Source organism: Brienomyrus brachyistius, unplaced genomic scaffold (assembly GCF_023856365.1).
Source record: "Brienomyrus brachyistius isolate T26 unplaced genomic scaffold, BBRACH_0.4 scaffold46, whole genome shotgun sequence".
Classification (NCBI taxonomy): Eukaryota; Metazoa; Chordata; class Actinopteri; order Osteoglossiformes; family Mormyridae; genus Brienomyrus; species Brienomyrus brachyistius.
In genome coordinates, this window is record NW_026042321.1 from 992,913 (window position 1) to 1,005,697 (window position 12,785).

General features: G+C 63.3%; 1 protein-coding gene across 1 annotated transcript; it reads right to left on the reverse strand.

The window, feature by feature from the left end:
• Positions 1–265: 265 nt before the first annotated feature.
• On the reverse strand, positions 266–12,281 carry LOC125723218 (proline-rich protein 36-like). Its single transcript, XM_048999625.1, has 24 exons — positions 12,275–12,281; positions 9,908–10,254; positions 9,569–9,748; positions 9,291–9,486; positions 8,661–8,989; positions 7,894–8,400; positions 7,594–7,694; positions 7,076–7,498; positions 6,654–6,800; positions 6,378–6,467; positions 6,072–6,325; positions 5,617–5,895; positions 5,332–5,521; positions 4,975–5,268; positions 4,438–4,874; positions 3,899–4,279; positions 3,570–3,836; positions 3,083–3,378; positions 2,560–3,029; positions 2,233–2,377; positions 1,582–1,862; positions 1,010–1,449; positions 508–778; positions 266–407 (listed from the first exon to the last, which is right to left on the reverse strand). Exons 1-24 carry the CDS (start codon positions 12,279–12,281, stop codon positions 266–268), a joined length of 6,474 nt encoding a protein of 2,157 aa, XP_048855582.1.
• Between the last annotated feature and the right edge of the window lie 504 nt (positions 12,282–12,785).

A 12,785-nucleotide genomic window follows, 5' to 3' on the forward strand; every position in this document is an offset into this window, starting at 1 on the left:
GACTGCAGGGCCTGAGAGCTGCGGGGCCTTAGGGCTGCTGAGCCTGAGAGCTGGGGGCCTGAGGGTGCTGGTACGTGATGGAGGTGGGGTCTGAGAGTGGCGGGGCCTGAGGGCTGCAGTGCCTGAGAGCTGGGGGCCTGAGGGTCCCGGGGCCTGAGGGAGGTGGGGTTTGAGAGTAGCGGGGCCTGAGGGCTGCAGGGCCTGAGTGCTGTGGGGGCTTATGGCTGTAGGGCCTGGGAGCTGCGGGGCCTTAGGGCAGCAGGGCCTAAGAGCGGGTGGGCCTTAGGACTGCAGGGCCTGAGATCTGAGGGCCTGAGGGTGCCGGGGCCTGAGGGATGCGGGGTCTGAGACTGGTGGGGCCTGAGGACTGCAGGGCTTGAGAGCTGGGGGCCTGAGGGTGCTGGGGCCTGAGGGAAGTGGGGTCTAACAGCGGTGGGGCCTGAGGGCTGCAGGGCCTGAGAGCTGGGGGCCTGAGGGTGCTGGGGCCTGAGAGCTGTGGGGGCTTACAGCTGCAGGGCCAGGGAGCTGCGGTGCCTTAGGGCAGCAGGGCCTGAGAGCTGGTGGGCCTTATGGCTGCAGGGCCTGAGATCTGGGGGTGAGGGAGGTGGGGTCTGAGAACGGCGGGGCATGAGGCCTGCAATGCTTGAGAGCTGGGGGCCTGAGTGTGCCGGGGCCTGAGGGTGGTGGGGACTGAGAGCGGCAGGGCCTGAGGACTGCAGGGCCTGAGAGCTGCGGGGCCTTAGGGCTGCTGGGCCTGAGAGCTGGGGGCCTGAGGGTGCTGGTACGTGATGGAGGTGGGGTCTGAGAGTGCCGGGGCCTGAGGGCTGCAGTGCCTGAGAGCTGGGGGCCTGAGGGTCCCCGGGGCCTGAGGGAGGTGGGGTTTGAGAGTAGCGGGGCCTGAGGGCTGCAGGGCCTGAGTGCTGTGGGGGCTTACGGCTGTAGGGCCTGGGAGCTGCGGGGCCTTAGGGCAGCAGGGCCTAAGAGCGGGTGGGCCTTAGGACTGCAGGGCCTGAGATCTGAGGGCCTGAGGGTGCCAGGGCCTGAGGGATGCGGGGTCTGAGACTGGTGGGGCCTGAGGACTGCAGGGCTTGAGAGCTGGGGGCCTGAGGGTGCTGGGGCCTGAGGGAAGTGGGGTCTAACAGCGGTGGGGCCTGAGGGCTGCAGGGCCTGAGAGCTGGGGGCCTGAGGGTGCTGGGGCCTGAGAGCTGTGGGGGCTTATGGCTGCAGGGCCTGAGATCTGGGGGTGAGGGAGGTGGGGTCTGAGAACGGCGGGGCATGAGGCCTGCAATGCTTGAGAGCTGGGGGCCTGAGTGTGCCGGGGCCTGAGGGTGGTGGGGACTGAGAGCGGCGGGGCCTGAGGACTGCAGGGCCTGAGAGCTGCGGGGCCTTAGGGCTGCTGGGCCTGAGAGCTGGGGGCCTGAGGGTGCTGGTACGTGATGGAGGTGGGGTCTGAGAGTGGCGGGGCCTGAGGGCTGCAGTGCCTGAGAGCTGGGGGCCTGAGGGTCCCGGGGCCTGAGGGAGGTGGGGTTTGAGAGTAGCGGGGCCTGAGGGCTGCAGGGCCTGAGTGCTGTGGGGGCTTACGGCTGTAGGGCCTGGGAGCTGCGGGGCCTTAGGGCAGCAGGGCCTAAGAGCGGGTGGGCCTTAGGACTGCAGGGCCTGAGATCTGAGGGCCTGAGGGTGCCGGGGCCTGAGGGAGGTGGGGTCGGAGAGTGGCGGGGCCTGAGGACTGCAGGGCCTAAGAGCTGGGGGCCTGAGTGTGCCGGGGCCTGCAGGTCGTGGGGTCTGAGAGTGGCGGGGCCAGAGGGCAGCAGGGCCTGAGTGAGGTGGGGTCTGAGAGTGGTTGGGCCTGAGGGCTGCAGGGCCTGAGGGAGGTGGGGTCTGAGAGTAGCGGGGCCTGAGGGCTGCAGGGCCTGAGAGCTGTGGGCCTGAAGGTGTTGAGACCTGAAGGAAAAGGGGTCTGAGAACGGAGGGGCCTGAGGGCTGTAGGGCCTGGGAGCTGTGGACCTGAAGGTGTTGGGACCTGAAGGAAGAGGGGTCTGAGAACGGAGGGGCCTGAGGGCTGCAGGGCCTGGGAGCTGCGGGGTCCTTAGGACTACAGGGCCTGAGATCTGGGGGCCTGAGGGTGCCGGTGCCTCAGGGAGGTGGGGTCTGAGAGCGGCGGGGCCTGAGGACTACAGGGCCTGAGAGCTGGGGGCCTGAGGGTGCTGGGGCCAGAAGGAAGTGGGGTCTAACAGCGGTGGGGCCTGAGGGCTGCAGGGCCTGAGAGCTGGGGGCCTGAGTGTGCCGGGGCCTGAGGGAGGAGGGGTCTGAGAACGGTGGGGCCTGAGGGCTGAAGGGCCTGGGAGCTGCGGGGCCGTAGGGCTGCAGGGCCTGAGATCTGGAGGCCTGAAAGTGCCGGGGCCTGAGGGAGGTGGGGTCTGAGAGCGGCGGGGCCTGAGGGCTGCAGGGCCTGAGAGCTCGGGGCCTGAGGGTGCTGGGGCCTAAGGGAGGTGGGGTCTTTGAGCTGCGGGGCCTTAGGGCTCCAGGGCCGGAGAGCTGGGGGCCTGAGTGTGCCAGGGCCTGAGGGAGGGGGGGCCTGTGATCTGCGCGGCCTTAGGGCTGCAGGGCATGAGAGCGGCAGGGCCTGAGGGCTGCAGGGCCTGAAAGCTGGGGGCCTGAGGGTACTGGGGCCTAAGGGAGCTGGGGTCTTTGAGCGGCTGGGCCTGAGGGCTGCAGGGCCTGAGGACTAAGGGCCTGAGGCTGCCAGGGCCAGAATGAGTTGGGGTCTGACAGGGCCTGAGGGTGCTGGGGCCTGAGGGCTGCAGGGCCTGAGAGCGGCAGGTCCTTGGGGCTGCAGAGCTGGAGAGCTGGGGGCCTGAGGGTGCCAGGTCCTGAGGGAGTTGGGGTCTGAGAGCGGCAGGGCCTGAGGGCTGCAGGGCCTGAAAGCTGCGGGGCCTTAGGGCTGCAGCTCCTGAGAGCAGCAGGGCCTGAGGGCTACAGGACCTGAGAGCTGGGGGCCTGAGGGTGCTGGCGCCTGAGGAGTGCAGGGCCTGAGAGCTGTGGGGCCTGAGGGATGTGGGGTCTGAGAGCAGTGGGGGCTTACGGCTGCAGGGCCTGTGATCTGCGCGGCCTTAGGGCTGCAGGGCATGAGAGCGGCAGGGCCTGAGGGCTGCAGGGCCTGACAGCTGGGGGCCTGAGAGTACTGGGGCCTAAGGGATCTGGGGTCTTTGAGCTGCGGGGGCTGAGGGCTGCAGGGCCTGAGAGCGGGGGACCTGAGGCTGCCAGGGCCAGAGGGAGTTGGGGTCTGACAGCGACAGGGCCTGTGGGTGCTGGGGCCTGAGGGCTGCAGGGCCTGAGAGCGGCAGGTCCTTGGGGCTGCAGAGCTGGAGAGCTGGGGGCCTGAGGGTGCCAGGGACTGAGGGAGGTGGGGTCTGAGAGCTGCGAGGCCTTAGGGCTGCAGGTCCTGAGAGCTGGGGGCCTGAGGGAGGTGGGGTCTGAGAGCGGCAGGTCCTGAGGGCTGCAGGGCCTGAAAGCTGCGGGGCCTTAGGGCTGCAGGTCCTGAGAGCAGCAGGGCCTAAGGGGTACAGGACCTGAGAGCTGGGGGCCTGAGGGCTGCAGGGACTGAGAGCTGGGGCCCTGAGGGTGGCGGGGACTGAGAGCTGGGGCCCTGAGAGTGGCAGGGAATAAGAGCTGGGGGCCTGAGGGTGCCAGGGCCTGAGGGAGGTGGGTTCTGACAGTGGCAGGGCCTGAGGACTGCAGTGCCTGAGAGAAGCGGTGCCTGAAGGTGTTGGGGCCTGAGGGTGGCGGGGACTGAGAGTTGGGGGGCTGAGGGTGCCGGGACCTGAGGGAGGTGGGCTCTGAGAGTTGGAGGCCTGGGGGCTGCAGGGCCTGAGAGCTGGGGGCCTGAGGGCTGCAGGGCCTGTGGTCTGCACGGCCTTAGGGCTGCAGGGCATGAGAGCGGCAGGGCCTGAGGGCTGCAGGGCCTGAGAGCTGGGGGCCTGAGGGTACTGGGGCCTAAGAGATCTGGGCTCTTTGAGCGGCGGGGGCTGAGGGCTGCAGGGCCTGAGAGCGGGGGGCCTGAGGCTGCCAGGGCCAGAGGGAGTTGGGGTCTGACAGCGACAGGGCCTGAGGGTGCTGGGGCCTGAGGGCTGCAGGGCCTGAGAGCGGCAGGTCCTTGGGGCTGCAGAGCTGGAGAGCCGCGGGCCTGAGGGTGCCAGGGACTGAGGGAGGTGGGGTCTGGAAGCGGCAGGTCCTGAGGGCTGCAGGGCCTGAAAGCTGTGGGGCCTTAGGGCTGCAGGTCCTGAGAGCAGCAGGGCCTAAGGGCTACAGGACCTGAGAGCTGGGGACCTGAGGGTGGCGGGGACTGAGAGCTGGGGGCCTGAGGGCTGCAGGGCCTGTGATCTGCGCGGCCTTAGGGCTGCAGGTCCTGAGAGCGGCAGGGCCTAAGGGCTACAGGACCTGAGAGCTGGGGACCTGAGGGTGGCGGGGACTGAGAGCTGGGGGCCTGATGGCTGCAGGGCATGAGAGTGGCAGGGCCTGAGGGCTGCAGGGCCTGAAAGCTGGGGGCCTGAGGGTACTGGGGACTAAGGGAGCTGGGGTCTTTGAGCGGCTGGGCCTGAGGGCTGCAGGGCCTGAGGACTAAGGGCCTGAGGCTGCCAGGGCCAGAGCGAGTTGGGGTCTGACAGGGCCTGAGGGTGCCAGGGCCTGAGGGAGGTCGGGTCTGAGAGCTGTGGGGCCTTAGGGCTGGAGGTCCTGAGGGAGGTGGGGTCTGAGAGTGCTGGGGCCGGAGGCCAGCAAGGCCCGAGAGCTGTGGGGCCTGAGGGATGCGGGGTCTGAGACTGGTGGGGCCTGAGGACTGCAGGGCTTGAGAGCTGGGGGCCTGAGGGTGCTGGGGCCTGAGGGAAGTGGGGTCTAACAGCGGTGGGGCCTGAGGGCTGCAGGGCCTGAAAGCTGGGGGCCTGAGGGTGCTGGGGCCTGAGAGCTGTGGGGGCTTACAGCTGCAGGGCCAGGGAGCTGCGTGGCCTTAGGGCAGCAGGGCCTGAGAGCTGGTGGGCCTTATGGCTGCAGGGCCTGAGATCTGGGGGTGAGGGAGGTGGGATCTGAGAACGGCGGGGCATGACGCCTGCAATGCTTGAGAGCTGGGGGCCTGAGTGTGCCGGGTCCTGAGGGTGGTGGGGACTGAGAGCGGCGGGGCCTGAGGACTGCAGGGCCTGAGAGCTGCGGGGCCTTAGGGCTGCTGGGCCTGAGAGCTGGGGGCCTGAGGGTGCTGGTACGTGATGGAGGTGGGGTCTGAGAGTGGCGGGGCCTGAGGGCTGCAGTGCCTGAGAGCTGGGGGCCTGAGGGTCCCGGGGCCTGAGGGAGGTGGGGTTTGAGAGTAGCGGGGCCTGAGGGCTGCAGGGCCTGGGAGCTGCGGGGCCGTAGGGCTGCAGGGCCTGAGATCTGGAGGCCTGAGAGTGCCGGGGCCTGAGGGAGGTGGGGTCTGAGAGCGGCGGGGCCTGAGGGCTGTAGGGCCTGAGAGCTCGGGGCCTGAGGGTGCTGGGGCCTAAGGGAGGTGGGGTCTTTGAGCTGCGGGGCCTTAGGGCTCCATGGCCGGAGAGCTGGGGGCCTGAGTGTGCCAGGGCCTGAGGGAGGGGGGGCCTGTGATCTGCGCGGCCTTAGGGCTGCAGGGCATGAGAGCGGCAGGGCCTGAGGGCTGCAGGGCCTGAAAGCTGGGGGCCTGAGGGTACTGGGGCCTAAGGGAGCTTGGGTCTTTGAGCGGCTGGGCCTGAGGGCTGCAGGGCCTGAGGACTAAGGGCCTGAGGCTGCCAGGGCCAGAGGGAATTGGGGTCTGACAGGGCCTGAGGGTGCTGGGGCCTGAGGGCTGCAGGGCCTGAGAGCAGCAGGTCCTTGGGGCTGCAGAGCTGGAGAGCTGTGGGCCTGAGGATGCCAGGGCCTGAGGGAGGTCGGGTCTGAGAGCTGTGGGGCCTTAGGGCTGCAGGTCCTGAGGGAGGTGGGGTCTGAGAGCGGCAGGTCCTGAGGGCTGCAGGGCCTGAAAGCTGCGGGGCCTTAGGGCTGCAGCTTCTGAGAGCAGCAGGGCCTGAGGGCTACAGTACCTGAGAGCTGGGGGCCTGAGGGTGCCGGGGCCTGAGGAGTGCAGGGCCTGAGAGCTGTGGGGCCTGAGGGATGCGGGGTCTGAGAGCAGTGGGGGCTTACGGCTGCAGGGCCTGTGATCTGCGCGGCCTTAGGGCTGCAGTGCATGAGAGCGGCAGGGCCTGAGGGCTGCAGGGCCTGACAGCTGGGGGCCTGAGAGTACTGGGGCCTAAGGGATCTGGGGTCTTTGAGCGGCGGGGGCTGAGGGCTGCAGGGCCTGAGAGCGGGGGGCCTGAGGCTGCCAGGGCCAGAGGGAGTTGGGGTCTGACAGCAACAGGGCCTGAGGGTGCTGGGGCTTGAGGGCTGCAGGGCCTGAGAGCGGCAGGTCCTTGGGGCTGCAGAGCTGGAGAGCTGGGGGCCTGAGGGTGCCAGGGACTGAGGGAGGTGGGGTCTGAGAGCTGCGAGGCCTTAGGGCTGCAGGTCCTGAGAGCTGGGGGCCTGAGGGAGGTGGGGTCTGAGAGCGGCAGGTCCTGAGGGCTGCAGGGCCTGAAAGCTGCGGGGCCTTAGGGCTGCAGGTCCTGAGAGCAGCAGGGCCTGAGGGCTACAGGACCTGAGAGCTGGGGGCCTGAGGCTGCCAGGGCCAGAGGGAGTTGGGGTCTGACAGCAACAGGGCCTGAGGGTGCTGGGGCCTGAGGACTGCAGGGCCTGAGAGCGGCAGGTCCTTGGGGCTGCAGAGCTGGAGAGCTGGGGGCCTGAGGGTGCCAGGGACTGAGGGAGGTGGGGTCTGAGAGCTGCGAGGCCTTAGGGCTGCAGGTCCTGAGAGCTGGGGGCCTGAGGGAGGTGGGGTCTGAGAGCGGCAGGTCCTGAGGGCTGCAGGGCCTGAAAGCTGCGGGGCCTTAGGGCTGCAGGTCCTGAGAGCAGCAGGGCCTGAGGGCTACAGGACCTGAGAGCTGGGGGCCTGAGGGTGCCGGGGCCTGAGGGCTGCAGGGCCTGAGAGCTGTGGGGCCTGAGAGCAGTGGGGGCTTACGGCTGAAGGGTTTGGGAGCTGCGGGGTCTTAGGGCAATAGGGCCTGAGAGCTGGTGGGCCATAGGTCTGCAGGGCCTGAGATCTGGGGGCCTGAGGGTGCCGGGGCCTGAGGGAGGTGGGGTCTGAGAGTAGCGGGGCCTTAGGGCTGCAGGGCCTGAGAGCTGGCGACCTGAGGCTGCCAGGGCTTGAGGGAGGTGGGGTCTGAGAGTGGCAGAGCCTGAGGGCTGCAAGGCCTGAAAGCTGGGGGCCTGAGGATGCTGGGGCCTAAGGGAGGTGGGGTCTTTGAGCGGCGGGGCTTGAGGGCTGCAGGGCCTGGGAGCTGCGGGGCCTAAGGACAGCAGGGCCTGAGAGTTGGTGGGCCTTAGGGCTACTGGGCCTGAGATCTGGGCGCCTGAGGGTGCCGGGGCCTGAGGGAGGTGGGGTCTGAGAGCGGCGGGGCCTGAGGGCTGCAGGGCTTGGGAGCTGGGGGCCTGAGGGTGCTGGGGCTTTAGGGAGGTGGGGTCTTTGAGCGGCGGTGCCTGAGGGCTGCAGGGCCTGGGAGCTGGGGGCCTGATGGCGGCGGGGACTGAGAGCTGGGGCCCTGAGGGTGGCGCAGACTGAGAGCGGCGGGGCCTTTGGGCTGCAAGGTCTGAGAGCTGTGGGGCCTTAGGGCTGCAGGGCCTGAGAGCTGGGGGCCTTCAGGCTGCAGGGCCTGTGATCTGGGGGCCTGAGGGTGCCGGGGCCTGAGGGAGGTGGGGTCTGAGGGCGGCGGTGCCTGAGGGCAGTGGTGCCTGAGGGCTGCAGGGCCTGAGGGTGCTGGGGCCTGAGGGCTGCATGGCCTGAGAGCTGGGGGCCTGAGTGTGCCGGGGCCTGTGGGAGGTGGGGTCTGAGAGTGGTGGGGCCAGAAGGCAGCAGGGCCGGAGAGCTAGGGGCCTGAGGGTGCTGTGGCCTGAGGGAGTTGGGGTCTGAGAGCGGCGGGGCCTGAGGGCTGCAGGGCCTGAGAGCTGCGGGGCCTTAGGGCTGCAGGGCCTGACAGCGACGGGGCCTGAGGGCTGCAGGACCTGAATGCTGGGGGGCTGAGGGTACTGGGGCCTAAGGGAGCTGGGGTCTTTGAGCGGCGGGGCCTGAGGGCTGCAGGGCCTGAGGACTAAGGGCCTGAGGCTGCCAGGGCCAGAGAGAGTTGGGTTCTGACAGCGACAGGGCCTGAGGGTGCTGGGGCCTGAGGGATGCAGGGCCTGAAAGCGGCAGGTCCTTGGGGCTGCAGAGCTGGAGAGCTGGGGGCCTGAGGGTGCCAGGCCCTGAGGGAGGTCGGGTCTGAGAGCTGTGGGGCCGTAGGGCTGCATGTCCTGAGGGAGGTGGGGTCTGAGAGCTGTGGGGTCTTAGGGCTGCAGGTCCTGAGGGAGGTGGGGTCTGAGAGCGGCAGGTCCTGAGGGCTGCAGGGCCTGAAAGCTGCGGGGCCTTAGGGCTGCAGGTCCTGAGAGCAGCAGGGCCTGAGGGCTACAGGACCTGAGAGCTGGGGGCCTGAGGGTGCCGGGGCCTGAGGGCTGCAGGGCCTGAGAGCTGTGGGGCCTGAGGAATGCGGGGTCTGAGAGCAGTGGGGGCTTACCGCTGAAGGGTTTGGGGGCTGCGGGGGTCTTAGGGAAATAGGGCCTGAGAGCTGGTGGGCCTTAGGTCTGCAGGGCCTGAGGGTGCCGGGGCCTGAGGGAGGTGGGGTCTGAGAGTAGCGGGGCCTTAGGGCTGCAGGGCCTGAGAGCTGGCGACCTGAGGCTGCCAGGGCTTGAGGGAGGTGGGGTCTGAGAGTGGCAGAGCCTGAGGGCTGCAAGGCCTGAAAGCTGGGGGCCTGAGGATGCTGGGGCCTAAGGGAGGTGGGGTCTTTGAGCGGCGGGGCTTGAGGGCTGCAGGGCCTGAGAGCTGGGGGCCTGAGGCTGCCAGGGCCTGAGGGAGGTGGGGTCTGAGAGCGGTGGGGCCTGAGGGCTGCAGGGCGTGAGAGCTGGGGGCCTGAGGGTGCTGGGGCCTAAGTGAGGTGGGGTCTTTGAGCGGCGGGGTCTGAGGGTGCTTGGGCCTGAGGGCTGCAGGGCCTCAGAGCTGGGGATCTGAGTGTGCCGGGGCCTGATGGTCGTGGGGTCTTAGAGTAGCTGGGCCTGAGGGCTGCAGGGCCTGAGAGCTGGGGGCCTGAGGGTGCTGGGGCCTGAGGGAGGTGGGCTCTGAGAGCAGCAGGGCCTGAGGGCTACAGGACCTGAGAGCTGGGGGCCTGAGGGTGCCGGGGACTGAGGGATGCGGGATCTGAGAGCGTTGGGGCCGAAGGGGTGCAGGGCCTGAGAGCTGGCTGGCTGAGGGTGCTGGGGCCGGAGGGAGGTGAGGTCTGAGAGCGGTAGGGCCTGAGGGCTGCAGGGCCTGAGAGCAGAGGGGCTTATGGCTGTAGGGCCTGGGAGCTGCAGGGCCTTAGGACAGCAGGGCCTGAGAGCTGGTGGGCCTTAGGGCTGCAGGGCCTGAGATCTGGGCTCCTGAGGGTACCGGGGCCTGCGGGAGGTGGGGTCTGAGAGCGGCGGGGCCTGAGGGCTGCAGGGCTTGGGAGCTTGGCGCCTGAGGGTGCTGGGGCTTTAGGGAGGTGGGGTCTTTGAGCGGCGGGGCCTGAGGGCTGCAGGGCCAGAGAACTGCAGGCCTGATGGTGCCAGGGCCTGACGGAGTTGGGGTCTGACAACGACAGGGCCTGAGGGTGTTGGGGCCTGAGGGCTGCAGGGCCTGAGAGCTGGGGGCCTGAGGGTGCCGGGGCCTGAGGGAGGTGGGGTCTGAGAGTAGCGGGGCCTGAGGGCTGCAGGGCCTGGGAGCTGGGGGCCTGAAGGCGGCGGGAACTGAGAGCTGGGGGCCTGATGTTGGCGGGGACTGAGAGCGGCGGGGCCTTTGGGCTGCAAGGTCTGAGAGATGTGGGGCCTTAGGGCTGCAGGGCCTGAGAGATGGGGGCCTGAGGTTGCTGGGCCCTGAGGGTGGCGGGGACTGAGAGCGGCGGGGCCTTTGGGCTGCAAGGTCTGAGAGCTGTGGGGCCTTAGAGCTGCAGGGCTTGAGAGCTGGGGGCCTGAGGTTGCTGGGGCCTGAGGGAGGTGGGGTCTGAGAGCTGCGGGGCCTTTGGGCTGCAGGGCCTGAGAGCTGCGGGGCCTTCAGGATACAGGGCCGGAGAGCTGGGGGCCTAAGGCTGCCGAGGCCTGAGGGAGGTGGGGTCTGAGAGCTGCGGGCCCTTTGGGCTGTACGGCCTGTGAGCTGCGGGGTCTTAGGGCTGCAGGGCCTGACAGCTGCGGGGCCTTAGGGCTTCAGGGCCTGAGAGTTGGGGGCTGAGCGTGCTGGGGCCTGAGGGAAGTGGGACCTCTGAAGGGTGGCTGCAGCCGTACACTTCTCCCCCTTATCCCTTACTTCTCAATGTGAGAAACACATGATGTGACGTGAGTGTGTGAAGTGGTTGTAATGCGTGTGTCTCAGTCAATGAGTGAGACTTTAGAGGCCTAAAACAATGTGGATGTTAAATCATGTATGCACATAGGAGATGCACATCAGATATGGTTTTACTGAAATAATTTAGATTTAAGTACTTAACAGAGAAGTTCAATGGCCTGTTATTTATGGGCATGATCTTTATGTGGAATTTCTGGAATCACTCTCTCCTGAGAGATAACCTTTTTGCAATATTCTGAAATAAAGAGTTACTCTTTGGCTCCCTCTGGTGAGATTTCTAGAAAATTGATTTGACTTATCAGCTCCTCATTCAAATAAGGTACAACCTGTATAACCTCAGTAACCATATTATAAGGGTCTGGGGTAGGATTTTATTAAATTTGGAGATTTGATTTGATTAAGGAGATTTCATTCAATTAAGAGAACTGATTTTATGCATCAGAATCAATCATTTCTATCACAATTTGATTCTATTAATTGATTATTTAATTGCTTTGATAGCCAATTCAAAATTCAAACCTTTTTTAAATTTACTGATAAAATTATACAAATATTACTATGGTAATTTAGCTACACATAATTAATGGGACACAAATGAAGTAGAATTGCAAAACAATAATTTTTATTATTAAATATGGAAAAGAGACCAGTGTAAAATTGCCAAAAGGCCATCTACTGAATGAAAGTTACATTTTTATAGCTTTTCAAGACATTCACAGAGCTTCATAGAACCAAAGGGGAGTCACTTCACCCACCACCTCAGTGTAGCACCCAACTGGATGATGCAACAGCAGCCATTCTGCACCAGTACACTCACCACAGTCACTCAGGTGGTGAAAGGGCAGGAGAGAATTCACCAGTTAGATACAAGGGATGAATAGGAAGCCAGATCTGACAGGACCATAGTGGGAAATTTTAACGAGCACATCAGGGAACCGCCCCTATTCTTTCATAAGATGCTGAAGGACCTTTAATGACCTCAGAGAGGCAGGAGTTTTACATCTCATCCAATGGCACCAACTTTTACAGTCCCCATCACTGCACTGGGATCCATATACCCCACAGGGTGGGCTAACCTGTTGGCCACACCTTGCAGCAGCAACACTGCTTTCCTAGATGGTCTCCCATCCAAGCACTGGTCAGGCCCAATGCTGCTTAGCTTCAGATGGATTCCCAAGTTTGAACTGCAGGTGGTATGAATGCTGAACCATAAAGAAAAAAATGAAACGCATTAAAGGAAGTGCTGACGGGACAAGGGCTTGAGGGATGGGTTTGCTGGCCGTGAAACCTGCCAAGCTTGCCGGCACAGATTAGCAGAATGACATTACATCATTTTTATTCTGTGGAAAATGAAAGACTGATCTGCGCCCCAGATTAAATAATAAATTATAAACATGTCACGGTACTTTGAAATGTCTTCTAAGTGGTGAATAAGTCGATGAAATCCCTCATTGTCCCTATGAAAAATGACTGATTGTTTAATGCAATCATCCCCTTTATTTTAGTAGGTGTGCCTTTAACTCTGGTGCTGCTAACTCTGAATATTAATTTAGTTTATATATTGGCCAACAATATTGGCCAAGACTGACACATTGGATCATTGCCAATATCTTGATCATGACTGTCACATGATGATTTTTTTTTCTTGCTGGTTTTGTTGATAATCTATCTTTTGCTGTTAAAATAAACCTACCAGTGAAGTTATAGACTTCTCATTTCTTTATTAATGAGTCAACTTAATAATTCAGCAGGGGATCAAATAATTATTTCCCTTACTGTACATAGTCACCAATTGTGTTGTAACTAAGACTGAGATAATTATTACATTAACTAATTTGGTCCATGATTGATTAAGCATGTAACAGTATATTATTTGTGATCCCTCAAGTAACCTGTAGCTATTAAATGCTGTATGTAACTCAATTACATAATACTTTACTTGAGGGTACACAAATAAAGTAATAGTACAAGCTAGCTTGCAGCAATTAACCATTTCCCATCATTAAGCAATTATGAAAGTTCAGATATTCCAGGCATAAACTATATTAGTTAACTATTTATTAGTAAGTTAACTAATATAGTTCGTTAACTGAATACATGAACCATCGTGATAGACTAATGATGAATCACTTATGTAAGTCGCTCTGGCTAAGGGCATCTGCCAAATGCTGTAAATGTAAATGTAAATGAATGAACAAGAGATCAGTATGTAGCAACACTTGGTTCCTGGTAAATTAATGCATTAAGTCAGTGTGAACAACTACATTATTTGTGTCCCCTCAAGTAC

Excerpts from the sequence above, each read along its gene's own strand:
- LOC125723218 (XM_048999625.1), bottom strand. Across the intron at positions 8,990-9,290 it reads CTCAGGCCCCCAGCTCTCAG|GCCCTGGCAGCCTCAGGCCC; the intron begins GTCCTGTAGCCC and ends CACCTCCCTCAG. Across the intron at positions 4,280-4,437 it reads CTCAGGTCCCCAGCTCTCAG|GACCTGCAGCCCTAAGGCCC; the intron begins GTCCTGTAGCCC and ends TGCTGCTCTCAG.